This window comes from Hippoglossus hippoglossus, chromosome 12 (genome assembly GCF_009819705.1).
Source record: "Hippoglossus hippoglossus isolate fHipHip1 chromosome 12, fHipHip1.pri, whole genome shotgun sequence".
Classification (NCBI taxonomy): domain Eukaryota; kingdom Metazoa; phylum Chordata; class Actinopteri; order Pleuronectiformes; family Pleuronectidae; genus Hippoglossus; species Hippoglossus hippoglossus.
The window spans coordinates 972,133-998,470 of record NC_047162.1 but is presented as its reverse complement, the minus strand read 5'-3'; the positions used below and the strand labels follow the sequence as shown (position 1 = coordinate 998,470).

The window sequence follows — 26,338 nt, the reverse complement described above, 5'->3', positions numbered from 1 at the left end:
GGAGGAGAGTTGTAGATTGAAGGAGTGCACAGACGAAAAAAGGGTCTGAGCCTTTACAGAATAGTCGTGTCCACAGAGGGATGTAACTGGATCAGAAGAGCCTTTTTAGTCAGAGCTCCATGTAGTACAATATAAATGTGTTCACTGCGTTTACATGTGTGTGTGTGTGTGTGTGTGTGTGTGTGTGTGTGTAGGTATCCACTGTGACAGTGTGTGTGCAGAGGGCCGCTGGGGCCCAAACTGCTCCCTCCCCTGCAACTGTAAGAATGGAGCTTCCTGCTCACCTGATGAAGGAACCTGTGAGTGTGCTCCAGGATACAGAGGCACCACCTGCCAGAGGAGTAAGTCCTACATCAGCACCACATACTGCTGCATCCTCACAGAAGACAAACGAGTTCATGTCAACTTCAGTAGTATTTCCATAGTTCTGTCTATTCTCTGCTATAGTTAATAATTGAGAACACAGTGACATCAGACCATCAGACATTCTGTAGACGAGGTTTTCAATAACTGACATGAAAATGGTGGACGTGTAGTCTGATGCCTTTGTGTTTCTCCTGGTTTGGCTGCAGTCTGCTCCCCTGGCTACTTTGGTCACCGCTGCAGTCAGACCTGTCCACAGTGTGTCCACAGTAACGGGCCGTGCCACCACATTACAGGACAGTGTGATTGTTTGCCGGGATTCAAGGGGGCACTGTGCAACGAGGGTGAGCATTGCACCACAGCACATTCACCAAGTTACCCCACAGAACAGTTTCGACTGTGTTATAAAGGCTTCAGGGTTCAGTCCACGTGGATTTCCAAGAGCTGATTCTAGTCAAAGCTCCCTGTTGCTATTGGTCCTGAAAATGCTGTTCCAGCGAAAATCCCTCAGGTTATGACGCTTTCTCAGAAAACAGCCAGAGCTTGAATGAAAATCCCTTGAATGGGACACACATCTGTGTCATCCAACCTGTACACAACTAGATCTCTCTGCAGGGTATACATGTTCTGATAATGTTTGTACAGAACTTGTGGTCATCTGATGGACCACGTTACCTAAAGGTTCAGTGTGTACGATCTAGGTGAAAGGGATCTACTGGCAGAAATTGAATATAATATAATCCTTGTGATGTTTTCACGAGTGTGTAATCATCTAAATTGTTTTTCTTTACCCTAGAATGAGCCCTTTTTCTTTAAATACTTTATATTTACATCAGGAGAGGGTTCTCTACGGAGGCCGCCATGTTATTTACAGTAGGCCAACTAAACACCTTTTGAGTTTTTATAACAACTGAAGTCTACCACAGGTTTTCTTTCCTGTTTGGAAGGGGGTGAGGTGAGGGGTATTCAGCTGCAACATGAAACTTCACCACTAGATTCTTCACAATTTAGCCTTTAACAAAGTTTGATAGCTTATCCCATGAGAAAGATCTTGACCCAATCAGCAACCACGATGGCAAAAACAATATAATGATAAACACCCCCCCCATGTCCTGTGAACAGTGTGTCCCAGAGGTCGCTTTGGGAAGAACTGTCTAGGGAGCTGCAGCTGCACCAACAACGGCACCTGTAACCCCATCGATGGTTCCTGTCAGTGTTACCCAGGATGGATCGGTAGTGACTGCTCCCAACGTGCGTATAATAGAATCATAAATAATCTACAATAGTGGTTCTGTTCTTTCATGTACTTGTTTCTTCATGAGACTGTATTCTGAAGAGAAATGGTATTTAAACGGGATATTTGGCTATGAACTGATCAAACTAAGCCTTAGCGTTGTGCGGTTTCTGCGTTGCAGCATGTCCGCCTGGTCAGTGGGGACCCAACTGCATCCACACATGTAATTGTCACAATGGAGCCTACTGCAGCGCATATGATGGAGAATGCAAGTGCACCCCAGGATGGACCGGCCTCTACTGCACACAGCGTCAGTCCCAGACACACTCACATACTGACTCATTACTGTATGACACAACCGTTGAGGTTTATTCAAGGAACATGTAGACAGTTTAATGTGATGTTTGATGAATTCCTTGCAGGCTGTCCTTTGGGTTTCTATGGGAAGGATTGTTCTCAGACCTGTCAGTGCAGGAATGGAGCTGACTGTGATCACATCTCTGGACAGTGCACCTGTCGCACTGGCTTCATGGGACGTCACTGTGAACAAAGTATGTCACTCTCTCTTTCTCTCTTTCAACTGGCAAATTCAGGGTTTCAACTTCAGCAAACACTTTTGATTCAGAGGCATCCCTACTCCATTTGCTTTGAATGATCGCCTCTTGTTTTGAATCTCCAGAGTGTCCTCCTGGTTCGTACGGGTATGGCTGCCGTCACGTCTGTGACTGTCTAAATAACTCCACCTGTGATCACATGACTGGTACGTGTTACTGCAGTCCAGGCTGGAAAGGACCTCGCTGTGACCAAGGTGAGGAATTACCTCAGTACAAATGGAAGCAGTCAAAGTAAAGAAACAGTTCCGTTCTCAGGTCTGTTATTGCGTACTCTAATCAGATTATCTTGGTAGACTAGTCACTGGCAGCCATCTCCTTTTAAAGAGACAACTTTGTCAGGTTTTAGTTTAACAAAGACTAAAGGTTCCTTTCGACTAACAAACTCTGTGCCTGTGGCTGTAGCTCAATATGTGCTCCTCCTTCTGCCTTCAGCGGGTGTGGTGGTGGTGGGCAGCCTCAACAGTTTGACCAGTGCAGCCATGCATGTGGACACCTACCAGATCGGAGCCATTGCAGGAATCATTGTCCTGGTTCTACTGGTCCTCTTCCTTCTACTCCTCTTCATCATCTACAGGAAGAAGCAGAAGGGAAAAGAGCCCACCATGCCAGCTGTGACCTACACTCCTGCTATGAGGGTCACTGCTGATTACACCATCACAGGTACAGTACAAGTTGACCTGTTTGCAACTGTGACCAGCTCAGTGATGGGAATATGTACTCCAGTATCTGAACCAGCAGCTGAAGAAGAGCAAAAAAGTAGCAACATACATTAGTTATGTCTTACCTCGGATGTTTTGCATCGATGTGCTTTATCTAAGTCCATAACTCCAGTAAGGAGTTGTGAGATCTGAGTCAGGTACAGGAATGAGCAGGAGGTCTTGTGGGCAATTGACCCAATCTGCTGACCCAAGTTCACAACTTTTCAAAATATAAGCTCTGTAACTGTAACTCTGTAATGCAATCAGCACCCCCAACACCCATTAATGTGTGTCAGTCTGATATGGGGAAAAATAAAAAATAATTAACAAAATGATCTGCCAGGCCAGATATTAAAACTGCCGTACAGTTTTGGCCTGTAGGCGCTATTTGCCGGCCATTGTCCTCTGGGGAATAAGTCTAGGTTTTAGCTGGGTCACGCAGAGATAAGAGAGAGACTTGTCCTGATGACACTACAGTCCACTCCTCTCTGTGCTGTTTGCTTTGGGTCACTGTTGGATCAGAGAACCGTAGTTCTGTAGTTCTTCCCAAACATTTCACCTTTTTGTGTCATCATTTCTAAATCCTAAAAACATATTTTCACTATGTCATCTTGGTGACATGGCGACTGATGGACAAGAATTATCATTTACTTAAGATTAAATATAAAAACACAATAAGGTGCGCACAAAGTGAAAGGATGTGAATAGAACAATTAATACAAATTTGCAAACAGTGATCATTAGGTCCTCATGCAATATGACCAGTGATAGGAGGAGCATGTGAAAGCATTTTTTGTGTCCAGTAGGTGGCACTATGACTAAGACTGAACTGTGTCACATAGATGTCCTCAGACTTGGACTCAGATCACACATGAAGTTTGCCAGTTTTCAAACATCCAATTCTCTGTTTTAGATTGTACATATCGATTTTGAAGTCAGTCTGAATAATTCTGTAGGTTATGTTTGTTACGGTGCAATGCATTGAAAATGACCGACTTCCTGTTGGGTTCAGGCCAGGCTTTTTATATATCAGAGCATGATAGATATGGCTAATAGCTTTGTGCATCTATGTGAAATGTGCCGTGGGCATTGGTGATCAAGGGACTTCAATTTGTACCCGACTGACGAGAAGTCTCGCGAGTTCTTGAGCATTTTTGGCCTCAATATTACCACACAGAGCTTGGGCCCCAATAACAAACTACTGAAAGTGGGGCTGTGAGAAGACTACTTCTAAAGGAAAGGAACTGAATAATAACAAGTGTCTCATTTGGACCTAGAGAGGAGACAAGCTACAAAGAAAAGATTTATTTGTACCATACACTGAACTGCATCCATGGAAACAGTTTAGTATTAATAACATGTGCTATTCAACTCTTGCTCCTTATGACATTGCCGAATGAGACGATTTTCATTTTAGCACATCAGGCTCTGAAAGCACTGGTGGACTGAGTTGTTGAGTGCATCCTGGTAAGTGATCTCTTCACCGTGTCATTTTTCAGATGCCCACCCACCAACATGTGAGGGTCACCCCAGCAACTACTTCTCCAACCCAAGCTACCATACTCTGACCCAGTGCATCAGTCCGTCACATGTTAACAATGGTCCCTATGGAAAGGTATGGAAGTGGACTATTTGAGATTCTAAAGAGGGTCGAAGAGAATTCAGTATGGAACCTGTCTGTATAAAACAAATTCTGACAACTGATGTTTTTCCCTTTAACTCAATTCAATGTTGCATGCTTAGACCAAGAACAACCAGCTGTTTGTGAACCTGAAGAGTGTAGATCAGCGAAAAGGGAATCCTCTAACTGATCACACTGGGACACTGCCCGCAGACTGGAAACAAGGGGATTGCTTCAACGAACTGGGTGAGTCATGGCCGCGACAAACCTGCACTTCTCACTGTGCAGCGGGTGTGCATGATAGTGTCCTGTGTGCACGTTCACAGGGAAACATACATTTACTGGCTAATCAGTTTTATTTGCATCTTAATGGGCAGAGATGGGAGAATTATTACAATTGTACTGTTGTTAAATTTGTATTATATAAGAATGATACTATTGAACATTTCAGCATTATCTAGCCATAATATTTCCATTTTTCTTCATACCAGGAGCCTACGGAATTGATAGAAGATACATGGGCAAATCATTACGAGGTAGGCTATGTAATTGTACAAATGAAAGCAAAACAGTATAAGTCTGATGCTGGTATTAAATTCTCTCTGGCTCCTCTGTTCACCTCATCTAGACCTGGTGAAGGGCACACCCTATCATGCCAGTTCCTGTTCCCTAAACAGCTCTGAAAATCCATATGCCACAATAAAGGACCCCCCCCTACTTACGACCAGAAACACTGAGTGCGGCTATGTGGAAATGAAGTCACCAGCCAGACGGGATTCACCATACGCAGAGATCAGCAACAGCAGCCCCAACAATAACCGGAATGTCTATGAAGTTGGTGAGGTGCTTTAGTTTACGTATGTGTTGTTGTCGTTGAGAGTGCTCGGCCGAGTACTGTTTCACATGCAATAACTGCATAATGCAGTACTATATCCAGTTAGGGGTGAGGCTGTGGCTCTCTAACCAGAAGGTCGGCGGTTCGATCCCAGTCTTCCCCATTCTGCATGCCGAAGTTGGGCAAGATACTGAACCAAATTGCCCCTTCTCATGGAGAAAGTGCTGCACATAGATGCACTGTATGAATGTGTGTGTGAATGGGTGAATGTAAAACTGTAACTGTAAAGCGCTTTGAGTGGTCATCAAGACTAGAAAAGAGCTATATAAATACAGACAATTTACCATTATGGATTATCACTTCTATCACAATTTTACAATACTGTTGAATGTTGATATGCTGCCCTCTGGAAATAACTTAGATATAAATTATCTGTAACTTGCTGGATTTGACAAAAAAGTATATTGGACTAGAATCACTTACATCATCTCAAGTTACTTAGTGTAATGCAAAAAAAGGGGTTGATGTGTAGTGATGAATTCACGTAGAATTATCAGCAACCTATATGAACTTCTTTTAGCTCACAAATTCAAATCTCCTCCACCGAGTTTCCAACAACTGACCTAAAAGAGAGTGAATGTTGGATGTCGACAGGTAGACACATACATGACAACAAATACTAACTTTCCCTCTGTTTACTGCTCTTTACAAACATGTTAAAACAAACTGATAACATGCCAGTGTAGTTTTCCCTGTTTTTGGTGGTGGTGAAACTAATTTAATAAAGCAACTTCTGGAGGCTTCATTTTGTCAGAACTGGTAGATCCCCCTGCTTGCAGTCCCCGTGCTAAGCCAGACTTAACATATCCTGGACCCATCTCTTAACTAGATTTACACAGATGAATGAGTGTGATCACATTTTCCAAAATGTTGGACTGTTCCTTTAAGTTTACTCACCCCAACACAACTCACTTTAATTCCAGAGCCGACTGTGAGCACCATCCCGCCCACTGGAGACGGCCACACACAGTTTGGTCAGGATCCATACGATCTGCCAAAAAACAGCCACATCCTCTCTCACTACGACCTCCTGCCGGCCAGAGAGAGTCCATCATCCGAGGTCAAGGAGCTGGACAGTGAATGAGGCTTAGGGACCCGGCGCAGAGTTCAGGTCTCACCTCCAGTCAACAGCTCCAGCACTGGATGTTCCACAAACACACACTTTATACCCACATCATCATTTTACTTGTTTCTAGCTGTTATACTTTGACATTCTCAATGTCAGTATGTTTCATGACTTCAAAGTGGGTATAAAGTGTTGGAGGCACAGCTGCTGTATTTTTATAACAATATTTAAACTGCAACAAAGTCTTCGTAGGTCATTCCATAAGTCTGGGAGGTAAGGTTTGATTGAAGAATGCTTTGAACAAAACAGTTTGGATGATGTTCTGTCAGACCTTTACCTTGCAGGTAAAGCCTGCAGCCTCCTTCTGACTGCCTCCCCAATCTTTCTCCAACAACCGTGTCGTTTGCATGTCTCCTCAATGCAACAAATTGTACTAACGGGGATTTTAAAAAACACACATTCAGCTTGTGGCAAAGCGTTTGAGATGTTGAACTTGGTTGCACAGACAAAAAGTGGTCTGCCATCCTCTCATACCTCCATACACCTGGCTAATTGCTGCCAAAAAGAGGGTGTGATTGTTGGATTGTGTTATTCCTAGGCAGAAGGGGTTTCAGAGGCTGTCAAATGTTCAGAGCACTTCATTTCAAGAGAATATTCCTTTATTATGTTTGTGTATAACATTCAATACCAAGATCTCTATTTTGCTTTCTATCTCTATTTTTGTAGTTACCGTATTAAAAAAATGGCTAATGTGGTTGAATATTAGCAGTTGCATCAAATAATAGATTACTCTTGAAGTTGGAGTGATGAAGGGTACCAGAATCAAGCTGCTGACAGTGTTGATGTTTGCACATAGTAATGACATCAGTTGTAGTCAGTCAGTGTTGAAATAGTATTTAACTTAACCAAAGTTGCAAGTGCCATTTAACGTTTTTATAAGTGTATTTCAAAGCTCTGCAAATCTGCTTAATCCAAGTGGTACTGAGCCCATTTTAGTTTTTCGGTCATTTCCATTATTTCCTGTTCAGTTTATCAAAACATCATATTGAACATGTAGGAGCCATGTAAGAAACTAAAATCATAATTCATAAATATCCGTCATACAGCTCAGTGGTCGTGATCCCCATTCTGTGATCTCTGTTGCCATTCACAGTTGCTCCTCTGACCAGCATGTTCTTCTATAAAACAGTACTTTGCATCAGCAACCTCCTGCCACCTCCATCTGCCTGTCAAAAAGCTACAGCTAAACCCTGCCTCTGTAATAAGTAGAGCCCATACAGCCACATTGGTTGAAGAGACTCTTGCACTACAACAAGCAAGGTGCGGTTCATGTGACAGTAGCCGACCTTCCTTCCTAAGGCACCTAGACTGTGAGATTTCAGCAATCTAAGAAGTGTATTGCAATCCAAACTGCCAACCTTTGTAAACTCAGAGGTTACACAAAAATATACCAAAATAATGATTAGTGTGTGACCATCTGCACGTCCACAGTGGTAAACTATAAGCAAGAACAGAGCCCTTGCAATATTGATATTTATATTTAAGGAAACGGAAGTTGAAGTAGCAGTTACATTTTGAGGTGGTCACTCTAAATTTTCGAATTTGAATTTTGTGACAGGACAGGTTTGGCACATTTTTGACCCCCTGATTTTGGAGCCACAGCCAAAGATACCTTTCCTTCACGTCAGAACAAGGATTCAAAACTACCCTGTACACAAGTGTTACCTTGAGTATAATAGAGCAGTAGGTTTGTGCCACATCAGTGAGCGCGCAGTGGGACTTTTCTGAGATCGCACTGGGACTCTCGCGAGCACATGCTTTATATTTTTGAACAGAAAATGTTAATCTGAGCAAACACACTTTTGTCCCGTGCGTGCCGTCGTATAAGCCTGTTATATTGAGAGCCGTACGACAGAAAGCCCTTTTTATAAGTTTCCTCACTTTTTCTTTTCTTTCTTGTTTGTTGACCGTCGATTTTTGGAAAATAAACACTTCAAATAGATATTTGTATAAAGTTGTCCTGGCAGAATTTAAGCTACAGGTTGTGAGACTAAAATGATGTGGTTCGTGTGTTTCTCTGAAAAAAATGTCCAAATGCTTAGCTCAATTTCCTTACACATTCATATTTTTTTCTGATTACAACATAATGTCAATTAGGTGTTTGTTAATTGTGTTGATATAATGAATAACTTTGTGTTGCGTGCAAATGGAGTGTTATCTGATCCATTATTTTAACTGTGTAAAAGCATACAGAACATGTAGCATGGTGAAAATGACCAATATTAGATATAAACCAACCAGTGCGTAGGTCAGCCTATGTTGTTCAGAAGGAACCTTAATCTGGGGCTTGACTAAACAACAACCTTACGAAACCTTTTACAAACCAGCATGTTTCAGATAGAGCCTACACCATCAAATAGGTCAAAGTGAGACTCGCTCCATAGCTTTTGTAAGGAACATAAAAACCCTCTTCCTTATACTGTAAATGCACCGTACTTAACAAACTAGGACATTTCAGATATGGCAAAATTTAAAAAAATTGACTTATTTTAAATGGCTTCCTTTCACCAAATACCCACGAGGCCCTGGACATGTTTGTGTCTGCACAGGTTTGTGTTCTACACTGTTCTTCTGTTTGGTTGTTCAGCTCCACACAATTGTAAAAATGATGGTAAAGACACATGTGCTTTACCATTCACTGACAGCACTGCTAGAACCCATCGAAGTGCCTGTACCTTGCATGTAGATTCATCACACCCCATCCCAAAGCAGCCATCATTAAGTTTGCAGATGACACAACCGTGTTGGGACTGATACACAACGGTGATGAGTCTGACTACAGGGGTGGAGTCTGCCAACAGTCTGAATGTTAATCAATTGACTGACCATTTACCCTTTTACAGCCAACAGCATCAAACACATGCACGTGCACCAAGACAACTGAAGTGACATTTGTGTTGCTTAGCAAGCTAGCAAGCTTTAAACATTGAATTGAAACTGTCGCCAGCTTCAACCAGTCTTATTGTTGCTAGTTCCATTGTACAAATCGGTATTCAAACAGTCGACTGCAGTATTAGGACTGCGACCGGATCACGACAAATTTAGAGCAACCGGCCGCATCTATGGTCGCAAGCTTTTAAATGTGTTGATGAAAACTGGCAAACAAATACACCACCCTTTAGAGAGGGCTGCAAGTGAGGGCTCCCTCGTTCAGGATGGACAAAGGGGCACAACAAACAGATCACATTTCTGAGCAGTGCCCATATTCAGATCTGCAAATTGTGGAAACAAAAGCACAGATTTGACTATGTTACATGTTATACTATATTACATTACATTCAGTTTCAACAGTGTTACTTTGTCCAGTGAACATTCTGCACTGGTTTGTCTCTTTTTTTCTGTAAAGTATTGGTTGTCCTGCTGGATGCAGAGGTAACATTGTGGTTATTGTGTTTGTTGCTTGACCAATGACGATTGACAAAACTTGACAAACCCTAATTAGTATCAGGAGCATGTAGTAGTTTAACCAAACTTACTGGGAGCTGGCACTCGAAACAGGCACTCAGTCCACCACCAGGATTCATGACCTCCTGTGTGGAGCATTTCCACCACTCAATATATTTATACTGAAGAGCCCAACACGATATACATGCTGAGTCATCACATTAATTCCACCTCAGTTAACATACTCAAATCACCAGTTTAACTCAGTCATCTGCACATTAACATCGAGTCAATGACACAGTTGCTGATCTTAAGTTTATCAGTTTAAAGGGCTCAGCATGTGACATGCAAGCTGAAGCTGGACTTTTGCTTTTTGGAAGGATAATTATAACCATTTACATTATTGTATTGTACTGTAATAAACATTGTCATATTTCACCTAGAATTGTTCAGTAAAATGTCACATCTCAATTTTAGTTTGATAGTTTTTGTCTTTTTATCTTTCTTGTATTCTGAATGGCCTAAAATAGCAGTCTAAAGCTATTCGGAGTCTCTTCTAAATGCTTGTAAAATAATGTACATAATTTGATAAGTTCTGATGTAAAAATGTTGATATCACCCAGTGTCTTATGTCTGCAAAATTGAAAACATGAACAAATGTGGCATTTGGTTTATGTGTTTATGTAAAGAATATGTGTAATCTATAGATTCTGGATTTATTTTGTAATCTCTTCCCTTTCTCTTCTGCCAGAATACTGTGGATTTGAAAAACCACGAAAGATGTTTGCTCTGAAAGGAATGTTTGAGTTTTTCTCAAGCATCATCTGTTTCTAAGCTCTTTGAACCTTTATTCCTCCCTTTGAAAGATCATTTCCACGCAAGCTTCCACTGCACATTTCCACATAGGGTTACAATGATTTGACCACTATCATGAGATTCTATCTATTATGCTTTGTTGTTTTTTTGTATTTTATTCATTATAGAGCTGTTTGTGCGAATGCCCTGGAATAAAATGATAATATCATGAAATACTTCACCTTCTTATGGAATCTGTGAGCCCTTAAACACGATACCCTGACCCTACCCTATCCACATGTGTATTTTGTATCCGGTGTAAGCAGTATGCATCTAAAGGAAGGAAAACAAATCCCTCTTGAATGCCAACCAACTTACAGCAACTGCTCAAACTGAGTCAACCAGCACACATGCTGATGGATAAGACTCCACAAACCATCCACAGACCATGAGGCTGGAGTCACATCCCTGACAAGCAGCACTAGAACCCAGAGAGTCCTCTCCTCACTGTATACATGTGACTGCACCCCATCCCAAAGCAGCCATCATTAAGTTTGCAGATGACACAACCGTGTTGGGACTGATACACAACAGTGATGAGTCTGACTACAGGGGTGGAGTCTGCCAAGAGTACACCAAGACAACTGAAGTGACATTTGTGTTGCTTAGCAAGCTAGCAAGCTTTAAACATTGAATTGAAACTGTCGCCAGCTTCAACCAGTCTTATTGTTGCTAGTTCCATTGTACAAATCGGTATTCAAACAGTCGACTGCAGTATTAGGACTGCGACCGGATCACGACAAATTTAGAGCAACCGGCCGCATCTATGGTCGCAAGCTTTTAAATGTGTTGATGAAAACTGGCAAACAAATACACCACCCTTTAGAGAGGGCTGCAAGTGAGGGCTCCCTCGTTCAGGATGGACAAAGGGGCACAACAAACAGATCACATGAAAGCTCTGCAAATAGTGATCGAATCAGCACAGAACAACCACCATCACTGCAGGACATATACAGATCCATACGCGTACATTGGGCCACTAACATAATGTAGCTACAGTCTATTCACTCTGATGCCGTCTGGCAGGCGCTATATGTCCATTGAGTCCAACAGTTTTGATTCAAATGCCATCAAAGGACTGAACAGAACTGAGATGTCCAGTAAGTTGGGACTGTGTCATGATATCCTGGTTTAAGTGCCATAAATAAACTAATCATGTTCAACTTTTGTTTATAACTGACTATGCTAATTATGTGCAATCACTGTATCTATATGTCCATTTTTATCTTTGATATTTACATGTATTTGTGCGTGTGTGCACTACACAGATGACCTAAGTTTTGTTGCATAGCTATGCAATGAGCTATGAAATAAGGACATTCTATTCTGTTCTCAAAAACATACAGAAACGAGACAGTTGTGATTACCAGCCAGGATGAACAACTCATTTCTAAAAAACAAATGGTTTGTTATTTGGATATTCATTTACGTGAGTATTTTAACCACCAATAACTACATGTTAAACCAGCCTTATCACTCATTTAATTTTGCTGCACATATTGTTTTACAGAATCAACTAATCAAAGCAAAAACAAGCCATTATGAATACATTTCAGATTGAACCCTTACGGCTGCATTAGAAAACTTCCTTTCAGCACCTTTGTTTACAAAAACATCTACACAGCCTGGCATATGTCACTGATTAGCAACAACATCGACTTCTATGCATTATTATTTTTGGTGTAGTGTCACATTTAAAAAACACTACCCTCTTGGCACCTTCGTGGACAAAAATGGTCACTCCCTAAAACTGCTATAAAACATTATATATATTAATATTTGTATCACTTTTATTATTTAGCTAATAGTATTAAACAACATCAGTCCTGCGCATAAATACCAAATATTCCTTAATTTTCATTATTTCAACACATATCAGTTTTGGTACATAATACCACAATTTTTTTCCCCATATACTACATGATAATGAGATTTCTATATCAGTTTTTTATACAAAACAAACAAAAGAATCATTATTTTCCATATGACAAATACTAGGGGGAAATATATGTATATTCTATTTTTGAGGTTATCACAGCCTTGGTTATGTCAATGACTAGCCACAAAAACAAACAAACACACACACACACACACACACACACACACACACACACACACACACACACACACACTGAAAGCTTAGCTGTAACTCATACACAGAAATTCCCAGCAAAATTGAGGTTTCATTTGTTATATTGTATTGAGAGCACATGTAGACGTGCACGTCATGTTTGTGTGTGTCAGTGGTGGGAGCTGTGATGATGTGTGCAAGTGTGTGAGAGAGACAGAGAGGGAGGGAGAGGGAGTGAGGAATTATAACATAAAACAATATTATTTCTCTGATTTGTCTACCTCTGGATCCTGTCATAACTGCACACAAACACACACACACATACACACATGCACACACAAACCCACATGCACATAGACACCCCCCTCAAACACACACACACACACACACCTTTAAGCTCAGCACACTGTTAATCATAAACAGAAATATACTCAAAGACTTGAGGTGTGGTTTATTATATAAAATGCATGTGTAGGCCCTCACGTGCATATGAGCATCACACACACACACACAATTTTTTCCCCCACTCTCTGAAGTTCATATCAACACACACACATCATTTCAGTAGAAAACATTAGGTCTATAGGTCCCATTATACAGAAATAGTGCCACTAAAGGGGACCAGGATATAGTATTTTACCTTTATGCCAAATATGGGAAAATGGGTCAATATGATGTTAATTAGTATGAAATATAAATTTGAAGCCAGGGCCTCAGAATGAAAGGATACATACATGGAATGCATGCTTTTATGTTCTCATGGTAGAGGTATCACGAAAAGCACTTCCAAAGGGTTTCAATTGGACCGTTTTTGCCTTGAAGGTGCCGGAATGTTGTATTTTCTTTACGCAGTGAAAACAATATCAAATTCCACAAAAAAATACACATCTTTGGTGTCATGCCATATGCATTAACACAGCCAAAATGATCCCAAAAAGAAAACTAAAAGCCAAACATGTCCCCAAGGTCCCCTCAGGGGCTCCAGTGTGAGAGTGTGTGCAAGTCCTCATCTGTCAGTGGCTGCCTCAGACGTGCCACGCCTGCCTGGTCCTGGTCTGTCGCTGGCAGATTCGGACAGTAACACTGCTCCAGGTAGTTTTGCTGCAGCGGTTGCCTTCCAGAAGCTTCTCAGATCAAAAGGAAGTGTATTGCGTAAACACTGGAATATGAGCTCTGAGTGTGAGCTCTGTTCACGCTTGTTGTTCAGCTGTTGTGGAATTTAGGTAAAGAGTGAATAAAAGGTTACTGGGTGGGTAACCAGTGTCTCCCCAGGAGACGTCCACCGGGCTCAATCTTCTAGGGAGATTAGGTAGAGCAAGTTACTTTGAGTGCAGATGGCTCAAAAGTTCTGTGTGTGTGTGTGTGTGCTTGTCTGTCTAATTCTGGTTGAATACCATCATTGTGAGGACATTGTGGCTGGTCCTCGCAAATTCAAAGTGTTGTTTGAGGGTATAGACTTTCAGGGTTAGGGTTAGAATCCGGGTTAGGCATTTACTTATGATGGTTAAAGGTTAGGGGCTAAGCATTATGTCAATGAGTGTCCCCACAACTATAGGGAGACAAATTGTTCAGAGCAAATGTGTGTGTGTGTGTGTGTGTGTGTGTGCGTGTGTGAGCTATCAGCTGCAGGTTTCCCGGAGCCCAGTAGCAGTACAGCAGCGGACCAGTGTGGAAGTGGGATCATGATGGTGAGCGTGGTGCTGAGCAGCCTCCTGGCAGCGCTGCTGGCTCTACTGGTCTACCAGAGGCTGACCTATCCCTTCTTCTGGGTGGATTTGATGTCCTACTTGAAACTTCGCAGCTACAGAAAGACGTCGCAGGCTCGCATGCAGCAGGGGATCATCACGTACCTCGACTGCTTCCTCTACCAGGCGAGAAGGAAGCCGAACAAACCCTTCATTATCTTCGAGGAGCGGACCCTCACATACCAGGACGTGGACACCAGGAGTAACCGCTTCGCCAACGCGCTGCGGACGGAGATCGGTGTGAAGAAAGGAGACATTGTGGCTCAGTTGATGTGCAACGAACCGGACTTCGTGTGCGTGTGGTTGGGATTATGCAAACTGGGCTGTGAAGTCGCTTTTCTCAACGTCAACATTAAAGCCAGGTCTCTGCTCCACTGCCTACAAAGCTGCGGGGCGAAGACGCTCGTTGTCGGGGCAGGTATAGTGCACGTTTCTCTCTCACGCTTCCTCAAAACGTGTCTCTCTCACGCAAGGTGTTTAAAGTCGTACCACAAACAGATGGCCGTGCAGAGCCGTACAAAACCTTTCAGGGGCCCCTTTCCGCCCGAGTGTCAGGGCTCCCAGAAGTTAAACAGCACACCGATTCTGAGAGTACAAATGCACAAATGTATTTGAATACACGTTGATTCATAACACGTCATTTATTGTCTTTGTTAACAGTAATTAATTCTCGTAAAACTTTTTTTCTTTTTCTTATTTTTTCTTTTTTTTTATGCTTTTGACCAATTGGCAATTTTGTTGCATTCCATTTTCAAGTAGCTCACTAAAGCTGTTTTCAGTCAGAGAATTGACTCTGGAGTTTTCCTGCAGTTTGCCTTTCTCACGTGCTCAATGCAGCGGGAGGTTCCCTGCACAGATGTGTTTACAACAGCAAAAAAATCCTCCACATTATTCAGACGAGAGGTGGAGCAGCAGGCACAGGCAGGAAGTGGCAAATGAACTGTGTGGAGAAACTGCGGAGTTCAGTGCATATCTGAAGAGATTAAAAAAAAGAGTTCATCACAGACAAATAGTGTGCCACGACTTTTTGAGGCACTGTTCACACCTGGCATTAGAACACATCTTGACCGATATGATGGCGGTGGCCACAAATAAATCAATGCATGTGAATCGCAGAATTATTACAATGTTTCAGGTTCATAATGAAGGACAAGGACACATTCCCATGCGTCACAGACCACCTCTTCATATGATCTTAGGTGCATCCATTTACACCAGTACCTAGAGCTGACCATTAGTGATTGGATAACTCAAGACGCATCTTTATACCAGAGCTGAATGGGGCCATAGTTACATCCCCATAAATTGTATAGAGAGCAAGTGTAATTAAGAAAAATAACCAAACATAAAAAAATGGTCACATTTTAAAATGTAGACAGGAGAAAATCCGAAAGAGTATTCACATTGCAGTATGTATGCGGAACATGGGATATGAAATATGGAGTAGTAGATGACATAATACTGCTGAATTAAATGTGAGATATTTGAGTAAAAGCTCAAAATATGAATTCAAATTAGTAAAAGTACTTGAGAGTGTTTAGTGTTATATTACTGGATTATCACTTAATATACTATTGGGTAGTTAAACTGAACCAACCATCATCTTTTTAAAGATAGTATAGCTGTCCGATAGTATGGATGTGGTGAAGTTAAAGGTAAACTGATAACTGACAGTTGACATGTACAGAGCAAAGTACAATGCCATGACTTCTCCCCTCAATAGTCACACTGAAAGTACGTATGAGACTGGTGTGCAGTCCCTGAATGTGAGGGATGTGATTTATATTGACAAGGGGTGTAACAATTCTCCAAATCCACGATTTGTTAAAGAGATTCTGTAGATTTGTGAGTCTCAGTTTTTGTTTTTGTGCTGTGTTGTGTTGGGGGGATATAGTTTCCCGCGCTGCTGACTTGAACGTTGGGTCTGCAGTCTCAGGGTTGTTATCTGTCTTGAACAAAGCAAAGTGTGTAATACTGATAAAAATACAGCTGGCCCTGACTTTGAATAGAATGAAATAGATCGTGTCATGATATACATGTGTGATAGCTTTTATTGTGAAATAAGTTTTGTTACATTAGTAAGGTCATGACAGCTCAGTAGGTTGCACCTGCAGCTGTGGCAGTGGGTTAAGGTTTAACAATTCCCGAAGTTCCTGTATGTCAGTAATAATATTGTGAGTTTCAGTCTCGATTATTCATTTATCATTTCACTGCTACTTTTTACCTCGTGTCCGTGTCCTGGTTTGACATACTGTATCATCACATCTTTGAGTAAGGAGGACAAAGTAAGTGGAACACTGTGGACGAGTGTATTTAGTCTGATACAACATCTAAAATGACCATTGAGTGGAATCAGCTCTCTGTACATGTGTGTTTACTGTCTGTGGTTCTGTGTGATGAAGCTGCGCTCAGATAACCCAATTTGTCTGTTTGTCCAGATTTGGTGCATTTGGTGGAGGAGGTGCTACCTGATTTGAAGAAAGACAACATGGCTGTGTGGGTGGTAGATCACACATCACCCTCCGAGGATATCAACAGTTTATTGGATAAGGTGGAACACATGTCTGGAGAAACCTTAAGTGAACTTCCTAAAGTTGACATCATGTCAAACTTCCTCTTCATTTTTACTTCGGGCACTACAGGTACTGTGTGAGCTTTGTGTTATAATATTACCTATAGGTGGCCAGCCACCTCACAATGTGCAGAAATTACAGCCTAACAACTCTAGTTGAGTACTTTGAGATGAAGTGGCAGATGAATAAGATCGGGTGATAGGATCAAAAACAGAAAAGCACACAATGGACATTGAGTTGAAATTGTGTTTTCAGCACTAATTGTAACTCTGACATTTTTTGTTATAAAAGGTATTTTTAATTTATTTATAATATCTGCAATCTCTGCAACCTGTGAGATCCAGATGTCCGATGTTGGTCTCATAATTTTAAAGCTGAGAACAGTCTATTTTTCTGATATAAATACACAGTCCTACCAACATAAGTCTCACCAGACAGTGAGTTACCAGCTTAATGGCCATGTCCAGATTGTTGTTCTGTAACAACTTTGTAATGCAAACAAAGACTTAGCAGTTCTTGGCAGTAGCACAGTGTGGATCCATAAAAGACAGGCTGCTGCATCTGCACAAACCACCAGTAACCAAACTCGGTGGGCCAGCAACTATGGAATGGTTTGGCATAACATTTTGTACATTCATGCTCCTGTAAGCTAGAGAAATAATTCAACTCAACTAATAGTCAGTATTTTCAACTCAGAGGCCATGTGTTTTGAATTTGTTACATGTATTACAAAATGTGACAAACTACAAATTGGTGAGACTGTACAAAACATACAGCTTGTGAACCATTTCCGGTGCCAATCTGTTCCAGGTCTCTCTAAGGCAGCCCGCGTAGGACACCTGAAAGCCATAGTGAGTATGGCCTTCTTCGCAGTGTGTGGAGCCACATCTGAGGACATCATCTACATCACTCTTCCTCTTTACCACATGTCTGCTTCCCTGTTGGGAGTTGGAGGATGCATAAACCTTGGTAAGAACAGCCATACTTCAGTCATTGTAGATTTTAAACTCCGTCTTTGGGCTGTTTACCCCCCAGCTCCCACCAGGGACACTGCTCTGTGTTTCACCTTCAGACTGAAAGCCTTGATATGAAAATTGAATTATGCTTTGTGAACTTAATTTTTTACACACATTTAGCACTTTTCTAGAGCAGCATTCCAGTATAGTGATTTCCCTCTGCTTCCAGTATTTATGCTAGGCCAAGGCTACACTCTGAAAACACTAATGGTGCACATGGAATGGCAATTGTTCTGTATTTATATATCGCCTTTCTAGTCTTGATGACCATTCAAAGCGCTTAATGGTACAGTTTTTTGCTATTCACCCATTCATACACACATTTATACATGGACTGCACAGCTCTCAGGGATAATTTGGGGTTCAGTATCTTGCTCAAGGGCACTTTGGCATGTAGAGTGGTGGAGTGGGCGTGAGCCACTGACCTTCAGGTTAGAGGACGACCCTCTCGAACCCGTGTCCCACATAAACCAAACTGAACACTGGGAAGTATCACAAATTAGAGATATATTTAATAGAAAGACATGTTTGATTAACACACCTAAATGAACAAGGATGTATAATAAACAAGAAGAAATATATGTTGGGTCCCTGTTTTAACTGCAGCGAATGCCGTCAATAATAAACACTATCACAGTTACACTATCAAGTGACTTCTCTAACAAATGCTGAAGGAAAACAACATGAAGAAGGATTTCTGTTTTATAGGTCCATGAGGAATTCTCACTTCCTCACATTGCAGGAGAAAAGCCTGAAACAAAGAAAGGGAAATTTCTCGCTTCAGCTATATTTGTAAATGTTACGTTGACATTGTTAGAAATGTAGAAAAAGAGAAATATCTGAGTTTCTATTTGCATATTGTCTTACATTGCTGACTGCTTGCCTTTCCATCTTCACAATATTTTCTCTCTTGGATCTAAGGTGCAACTTGTGTGTTAAAAAAAAAGTTTTCTGCCAGTCAGTTTTGGAAGGACTGTGTGAAACACAATGTGACTGTGGTGCAGTACATTGGAGAGCTCTGTCGATACCTGGTCAATCAGCCTGTGGTGAGTCTTTAAAACATAGGTCATTCTTCTTGGTAAACTATACGATTGGATTTCAAGTTTAAAGGTGCAGTATAGGCCCCTAGAGGTCACTAATAGGTGGACAATCTTATCTGGACCCAAACCTACACCCAATAATTCATTGAGAATTGTCACATTTTGACAGAGCCTTTCTATTTTATCCGGCGTAGATTTTCTAGATTTTTTTTCAGCACTGTGGCCCAGGAAATTCACAGACGAGTATCCTATCCCGAGTCAGTGAGTGATAGGATTTAGTACAGACAGTGAGAAGTGAGTCAGAGAAAAGAAAAAAAAGTAACTTCACATAGTGTGCTCTGGAAAGAGATTCTTACATTTTTCCAGTGAGCAGGTGAAAACCAGTACATTTAATTGTTAAAGGCAGAAATGTAAGTCGTCCTCATGTCTGGAAATTCTGTCCTGATGGTGATGACCAGAATCAAGGTCTGGAATCATCCTCAAATGACCATGAGTATTTGTGATGGGTGATGTAAGGTTATGAAGCTTTGAGAATCTCCCTACTTCTGCCAAAAATATGTTCAGTGCCCCAAAACCCTTTTGAGCATATTTCTTGTCATTTGCACTAATAAGTGCATTGACATCTTTCCCAAAATGTAGGACTGTACTTTTGTTAAGTTAAATGCTGCTTTTCCCTCTAGATTCCAGAGGAGAGCGCACACAGGGTCCGGCTGGCAGCGGGAAGTGGTCTCAGATCAGATGTTTGGAAGAAGTTTACCAAGCGCTTTAAAAGAATAAAGATCAGAGAGGGTTACGGCCTGACTGAGGCCAGCATCGGATTCCTCAACTACACAGATGAGGTCGGACCGATTGGGAGGGCAAGCTATTTCAACAAGGTCAGGAATAAAAAGTCCTCTTGGACTTTGTCACACTCACACAGTTTTGACACAGATTAGTGTTTTTACGGTACAATATATTCATAGTTAAGTGAAATACTAGATAAATAGATGCTATTGCTTGCATTATGGGAAATGTAGGATCTGGAGCCTGGAAACCAGGTTAATAAGAACACTATGGCTGAACCAAAACAGCAAAGTTGTAGGTTGTAAAATAAAACGTTTAGCTGAAATATTCTAAAAGGCTTTAGAAAGCTATAAAGGTGGTTATAAGCCACTGCCATACCACACAATCTCCACTGAAATACTTTTTATCTCATTAAGAAGTACATGAAATAAATGTAAAAAGAGGAAATATGAAATGTACGTATAAAGTCAACATTGATATGATGGTAAACATCACTCAACAATATATGATATGTTGTGTTTTTTTCTTTTCCAGCTTTCTATGCCATTTGAGCTCCTTCGATATGATCCCCAATCATACGAGCCAGTCAGAGCAGACTCTGGAATATGCATACGAGCACAAAAAGGTAAATTATTAGCATGCCAAGCATGCTTTTTACATGACAGTGATTTAGTCTGTCGGACATATCTGTATGTACAGAAGAAGAGCTGATGTGTCCTCTAAATGTGCGTTGTCTTTCTGTGCACAGGAGAGGCAGGGATCCTGGTAGCCCCTCTAACAGCTATGAGCCAGTTTCTGGGCTATGCTGGAAACAAGGTCCAATCAGAGAAGAAGCTGCTCAGGAATGTGTTTAAAGCTGGCGACGTCTATTTCAACACTGGAGACCTACTGCTCCACGATCACAGGGACTTTCTGTACTTCCATGACCGCATCGGAGACACCTTCAGGTACCATGACAGTGTGTATGATCAAAACTGTGCCAATGCAACCTTGCTCAAGTATTTGTATTTTACTTTGTTTTAGTTTGTCAAAAATGATGATACACAATGTTTTGTTGGGGTCATATTGAATACCATTACTCTGCCAGCCAGCCCCTGAGTAAAAACTCCGGAGAATGTCTAAATGAGCCCATGTGAGAACACAACAGGAGATCCATGAGCAAGTGGGTGTGTTGATGATGCAAAACTGAAAAAATATAAAGAATACAAATATCTCAGGATGAAAAAGGGCCGACATACACCTATAAGACGCACACAACAAAGCTTTTATTCAGCTACACTGTTTACCCCTGAAAAAAACGTGTTTTTATCTCAGGAGTAAACAGTGTTGCAGCCAAAGTGACCCCTTCTTCAGACGTAATAAAACAACAGAAAAAAACACAACATGCCTCCATACTGCTCGTGAGGTATCATCTAAGTGTCCGGAAGCCCAGACATTCATATTTGACTCGAAATGGCTTCATTTACACTATGTTTTAAGCCTGAGAGTCCCCTACCGGAAGTAGAGATGCCAGCGGACGTAGCGATCCTGTGCGTGCCCTTGGGTGAGAGTGTGTGTGGTTTTCCGGTGCAGTTCACACTGGCACAGCAAAAGAACTAGTTCAAAGTTCAGTTCATGCAGATGAAAATGATCTAGTTCACATTCATAGTTCATTTTTTTTTAATTTTGAACTAGTTCACGTTCATTTGTTCAATTTGCTATAGGGATGATTTAGGTGACAAACTTACGATGTGTTTAGTTATTAATCGATGGTGTCGGATCATGTCTGCGTGTCGCTCCGCTCACTTTAACACTGAGTCCCGGCTGTGAGCGTCACGTCTCGTGTTGTACTGAGCACAAAATGTAGACGAGTCATTTTTCATGATGTTTAAATGCAGCTTCATAAACTCTGGATTGAATCAAACAAACACTAAGTGACTTCATGTGCTGATCAGGTCCTGATAACTAGTGAGGAGTGTTTATTAGTTCAAGTGAGAGCAGAGTGGAGGAGGACACAGAAACTCCAGCTCGGTACAAACCAACTGCAGCTTCTGCTCTGATCAGGACGCAGCGGCGCTGATCACTGAGCAGCTGTGACCAGAGAGGAAAGTCAGTAGTGTGAGAATGAACGTCACTCACATTCACGTTCATCATATGTAAACTGATTCATTCAGTTCATTGTTCACAAAAATGCCATTTCTAGTTGATTATGAATGTTGGGGCTTCCCGACACTTGGATGACACCACACGTGCAGTATGGAGGCATGTTATGGGTTTTTTTCTGTTGTTTTTTTCCATCTGAAGAAGGGCTCCCTTTTATTTAAATTGTATTGGATTTTGCTGAAACACATTTTACATCAGAAACTGTTTTGTGGACTCAAACACTTCACCCACCCCTCCGTCGGCATAGTGGTGAATAGATACAGTAATGAGTGAATTCAAATTATCGGTGAACTATTCCTTTAACAGGGATACCTGCAGACAGTGAATTACAGCAGCAGAGAGGACTGATGAATGTCGATCCTCTAGAAACAGTATTTGGAGGTCCTGTCAGATTCTCCAAATCATGTTTTATGAAGGGAATATGATGTGAGGGAGCTTCCTGCAATAACATGTATCATCAATATGTTTCTCCACATCATAAATTAGATCCATGGTTTACATTTGGTTTATCTCGTCACAAAGTCATTTTCTTCTGCTATGTGTGAAACAAAGTGAGCATTTAGTGTTGTAATTAGAGAGCATCACAGACTATGGTGATTCTACACAGAAGTATAAATCCGGGTTAGTGCTGTAGCGTCTCACTCCCATTAGAATTGTGTTTCCCGTTGCACCGCCCCTTAACCACTATGACACAATGAGCACAGCATGGAGCACAGTGAGGCCTCAGGCTGACCCACTGGCAGAGGAACTAAAAGATGACTGTCAGTCTCTTGACATGAGCACAACTTTTACTCTGAAGTTATTGTTTAGCTACATCTAATCTTGTGTCCTACAGGTGGAAAGGAGAGAACGTGTCCACCACCGAGGTGGCAGAAGTTTTAGGTCTTGTTGATTTTATCAAGGAGGCCAATGTGTATGGAGTCACTGTACCAGGTCTGTGGAATCTGTGTTACTCTATAATTTATATTACTGCCAAAGTTGGTTTTTGATTTTGTTCATTTGGTATCGAATTGAAAAGCAGGAGATGTTATTTGAGGAGCCACAAAAACAAAACCGAATTTTAAAGATAATAAAAATAATAATAATAATAATAATAATAATAATAATAATAATAATAATGAGAAGGAAGAGTTTGTACTTGATGCAAGGGTTGGGGTTATGTGCTGCCAGAGCTAAGTGCGGGTGAGAACCCTGGCGGCAGAGATCTGCACAAACTGGAGTCTGTTCAGGACATTGTTTGGTACACCGGACAGGACTCCAGGTGTTTACATTTTTTAAAATTTTTAATTCAATCAACAAAACCAGTTTCTTCATATCAATCAATCACATTTAATTTGTATATCCCATATTCACAAATCACAGTTTGTCTCATAGGGCTTATAGGGGCTCATATGGCTCATAGAGGGTTTGACATCCTCTGTCCTTAACCCTCAGCGAGTCGGGAAAAACTACCAAAAAACCCTATAGAGAGGGCCACATGGGGGGGGGGATTCCTCTCCCAGGACCACAAAATAACAATATTTAAAACATTCATGAGACAGTGTCTGAGAGGTGTATCAATGTTTGAAGTATTTTTACGTGAGAAAAGGAGATGAAGGAAGCCGTAATGATAGAGGTGTTGTCAGTAATGGAAGAATATGTGAAGAGGTTATATAGTACATCTAAGCAATCAGTTCTAATCATAATCTACGATCAGCTGCCACCACGATCACCATCCATGATCACGATCCACCATCACGATACCATTACGATCATAATCCACATCAAAATCCATGATGTGGCCGCAGCAGCCATCCTGAATCTGCAAACAATAAAGCACCAGGACTCCAAGGAAGAAGTCAAGTCAGTCACATGTATTGATGAGACATGAACGCGATGAGGAGGAAAGGGAAGTTCCATGGGTCATGTGTCCCCCGACAATCTAGGCCTATAGCAGCCTAACTAAGAGCAGGTCCAAGACAGGTTTAAAGCCTACTCTTAATCAGTCAATCAATCAATCAATCAAATTTGATTTGTATAGCCCATATTCACAAATCATTGTTTGTCTCATGGGACTTAACAAGGTGCGACATCCTCTGCCCTTAACCCTCAACAAGAGTAACGAAAAACTACTAAAAACCCTTTTAACAGGGTAAAAAACCTCAAACTTTAACATTGAGAATGTGTCTGCCTCCCGAACTGAAACTGGGAGATGATTCCACTGGAGAGGAGCTCATGTGACTACAGGAATGTGCTGCTGCTCAAGTAAGCAAAGTGGTAACACAAATAGGATTTTTTTTTTACTAAACAAATTGTCCCTTTGGAAGATACACCCAGTATTTGTCTAATTTAGAAGAATGAACCCTCGTATTAGCCTCAAACAAAGAGAATCAGTGTAAAGGGACCATCAGACCAAAAGCAGCCCTGCATTAAACAAAGGATGCACTTTATATCTCAGCACAGTGCTGGTGGCTGGGTTGGTTCTACTCCATTTGAGTACGTCACACTGAATGGCACATTCCACCTTCTATTAACCTGAACCGACAGCTCTGTGTGATAAGTTACATTTTTTATTTCACTGATAATGAAATATAGACCAACAAACAATATTTTTCACACAGCTTATTACTGCTAAATGGAAAAAAAATTGTCTGTTGCATCTTTGCAAGCACATACAAGCTGTTAGAAGTGTTTATCTCCACCTACTGGAAAAGGGTTCCTCTTGTTGAGGGTTAAGGGCAGAGGATGCCACACCTTGTTAAAGCCCTATGAGACAAATTGGGATTTGTGGGCTATGGGCTGTACAAATAAAATGTGATTCATGGTTGATACTCTTGATGTTTGAATATCAGCCAATAGAAATTACACATCATAACTACAGTCTCATTTGCTGACTGAACACTATGTAACCCGGCTAAATGACGCTCTGCCACAGCCACATGGAGCACAGCCAATATTGTTTTTGAGCAACACTGAAGACTACCTCAAAAGAAAACTTCCAGAGGAGCAGGTCCTTCCACTTTTCAATTCCTTGACATGTTGCACTTCAGGGCCTCGGCTGTATTATATCACAGACTAAATAAAGTAAGGCCATGGAGGCACTGCAGTTGGTTTCCTCTGATTTATTCAGTGTGACTTAATGCATTTTCTCAATCTGTGTCTGCAGGATACGAAGGTCGTGCAGGTATGGCGGCTGTTGTCCTGAAACATGAACACAAATTAAATGGAGCAGAACTCTACCACTGTTTAGTCAGATCACTTCCTGCATATGCCTGGCCATGGTTTCTCAGAATACAGGTAAGTCATACAGGTATTCATTGCCTTAACTATATTAGGTGTAAAGTTATTTTCTTCATTTGTTTCCCTGCCTGTGTTTTCAGACCTCTCTGGATGTGACCGAGACGTTCAAACAGCAGAAGACAAAGCTGGTCCAGGACGGCTTTAACCCTGACATCACCGAGGACCCTGTGTATTTCTTAGATGTCTCTCAGAAGGATTATATTCTCCTGACTGCATCCACGCATCACGATATTGTGTCAGGAAAGAAAGTTTTTTAAACATTTTAAGACAATTTACTTTAAGAGTACTGATCACCTGTGTCATGGCCACATTTCCATTGGTCTCTGCTTTGAACCCGTATAAATGATGGGTGCCACACTGAGTCCTTTCCAGTATTTTGCAATTGCAAATAATATATGAGGACCAATTGGGGAAGCAAATCATCCAACGATTTGAAATTATCTTTCAGAGTTTTCAAATATTTACTAATCATTATTGAATCATCAGCCACAGTAGCCTTAACAGATGGAATTGTTCAGTATTTCAAGGGAAAATACTTTTATTATTAATTGCATTTTTATATATTGGCTACAGCCTTGTTGAACTCGACACAAAGAGAAGCAGGCCTTTCGTATATTTGGAGCATTTTCTATTTCTATTTCTGTTATTTTGTAAGTGTGCCTCCCTGCGTTGTCTCTCTATTTGAATTGTTTTCAAAGTTTCTCTGTCTTGATAAATGTAGTGTCATATCTACATTTCCACAGTAATAATTCAGTCAGTAAAACAACAGACATGCCATACTATACTTTACTTTCTCTTTTTAAAACCGAAATGCTGTTGTCAGTTACCTATACCTATATTCACTTACAAAATGTGCATGTTGAAATGCTTACAAAATTAAGAATTTGTGTGTGTGTGTG

General features: G+C 41.1%; 2 protein-coding genes across 3 annotated transcripts in view; both read left to right on the top strand.

Moving 5' to 3' along the window:
- Positions 1-8,039, top strand: part of megf10 (multiple EGF-like-domains 10) — a 45,655-nt gene extending 37,616 nt beyond the window's left edge. The window contains exons 14-25 of the mRNA XM_034602730.1: positions 195-341; positions 573-707; positions 1,486-1,614; positions 1,779-1,907; positions 2,020-2,148; positions 2,277-2,405; positions 2,644-2,871; positions 4,409-4,524; positions 4,653-4,776; positions 5,022-5,066; positions 5,159-5,368; positions 6,349-8,039. Coding sequence (XP_034458621.1) covers positions 195-341; positions 573-707; positions 1,486-1,614; positions 1,779-1,907; positions 2,020-2,148; positions 2,277-2,405; positions 2,644-2,871; positions 4,409-4,524; positions 4,653-4,776; positions 5,022-5,066; positions 5,159-5,368; positions 6,349-6,509 — 1,682 coding nt within the window. The 3' untranslated portion in view covers positions 6,510-8,039. The remainder of the gene's footprint in view (positions 1-194; positions 342-572; positions 708-1,485; positions 1,615-1,778; positions 1,908-2,019; positions 2,149-2,276; positions 2,406-2,643; positions 2,872-4,408; positions 4,525-4,652; positions 4,777-5,021; positions 5,067-5,158; positions 5,369-6,348) is intronic.
- A 5,929-nt stretch (positions 8,040-13,968) lies between these two features.
- LOC117771897 (very long-chain acyl-CoA synthetase) lies at positions 13,969-25,779 on the top strand. Of its 2 annotated transcripts, XM_034602782.1 has the most exons (11): positions 13,969-14,084; positions 14,485-15,024; positions 17,045-17,248; positions 17,990-18,148; positions 19,117-19,241; positions 19,916-20,110; positions 20,553-20,643; positions 20,767-20,965; positions 22,996-23,093; positions 25,306-25,436; positions 25,520-25,779. In XM_034602782.1, the coding sequence occupies exons 2-11, from the start codon at positions 14,544-14,546 to the stop codon at positions 25,694-25,696; spliced, it is 1,860 nt and encodes a 619-aa protein (XP_034458673.1). In that variant the 5' UTR covers positions 13,969-14,084; positions 14,485-14,543; the 3' UTR covers positions 25,697-25,779. The 2 variants fall into 2 exon arrangements, with proteins under 2 accessions (XP_034458673.1, XP_034458672.1); XM_034602781.1 differs by lacking the exon at positions 13,969-14,084 and having other exon boundaries at positions 14,470-15,024.
- The last annotated feature ends 559 nt before the right edge of the window (positions 25,780-26,338 follow it).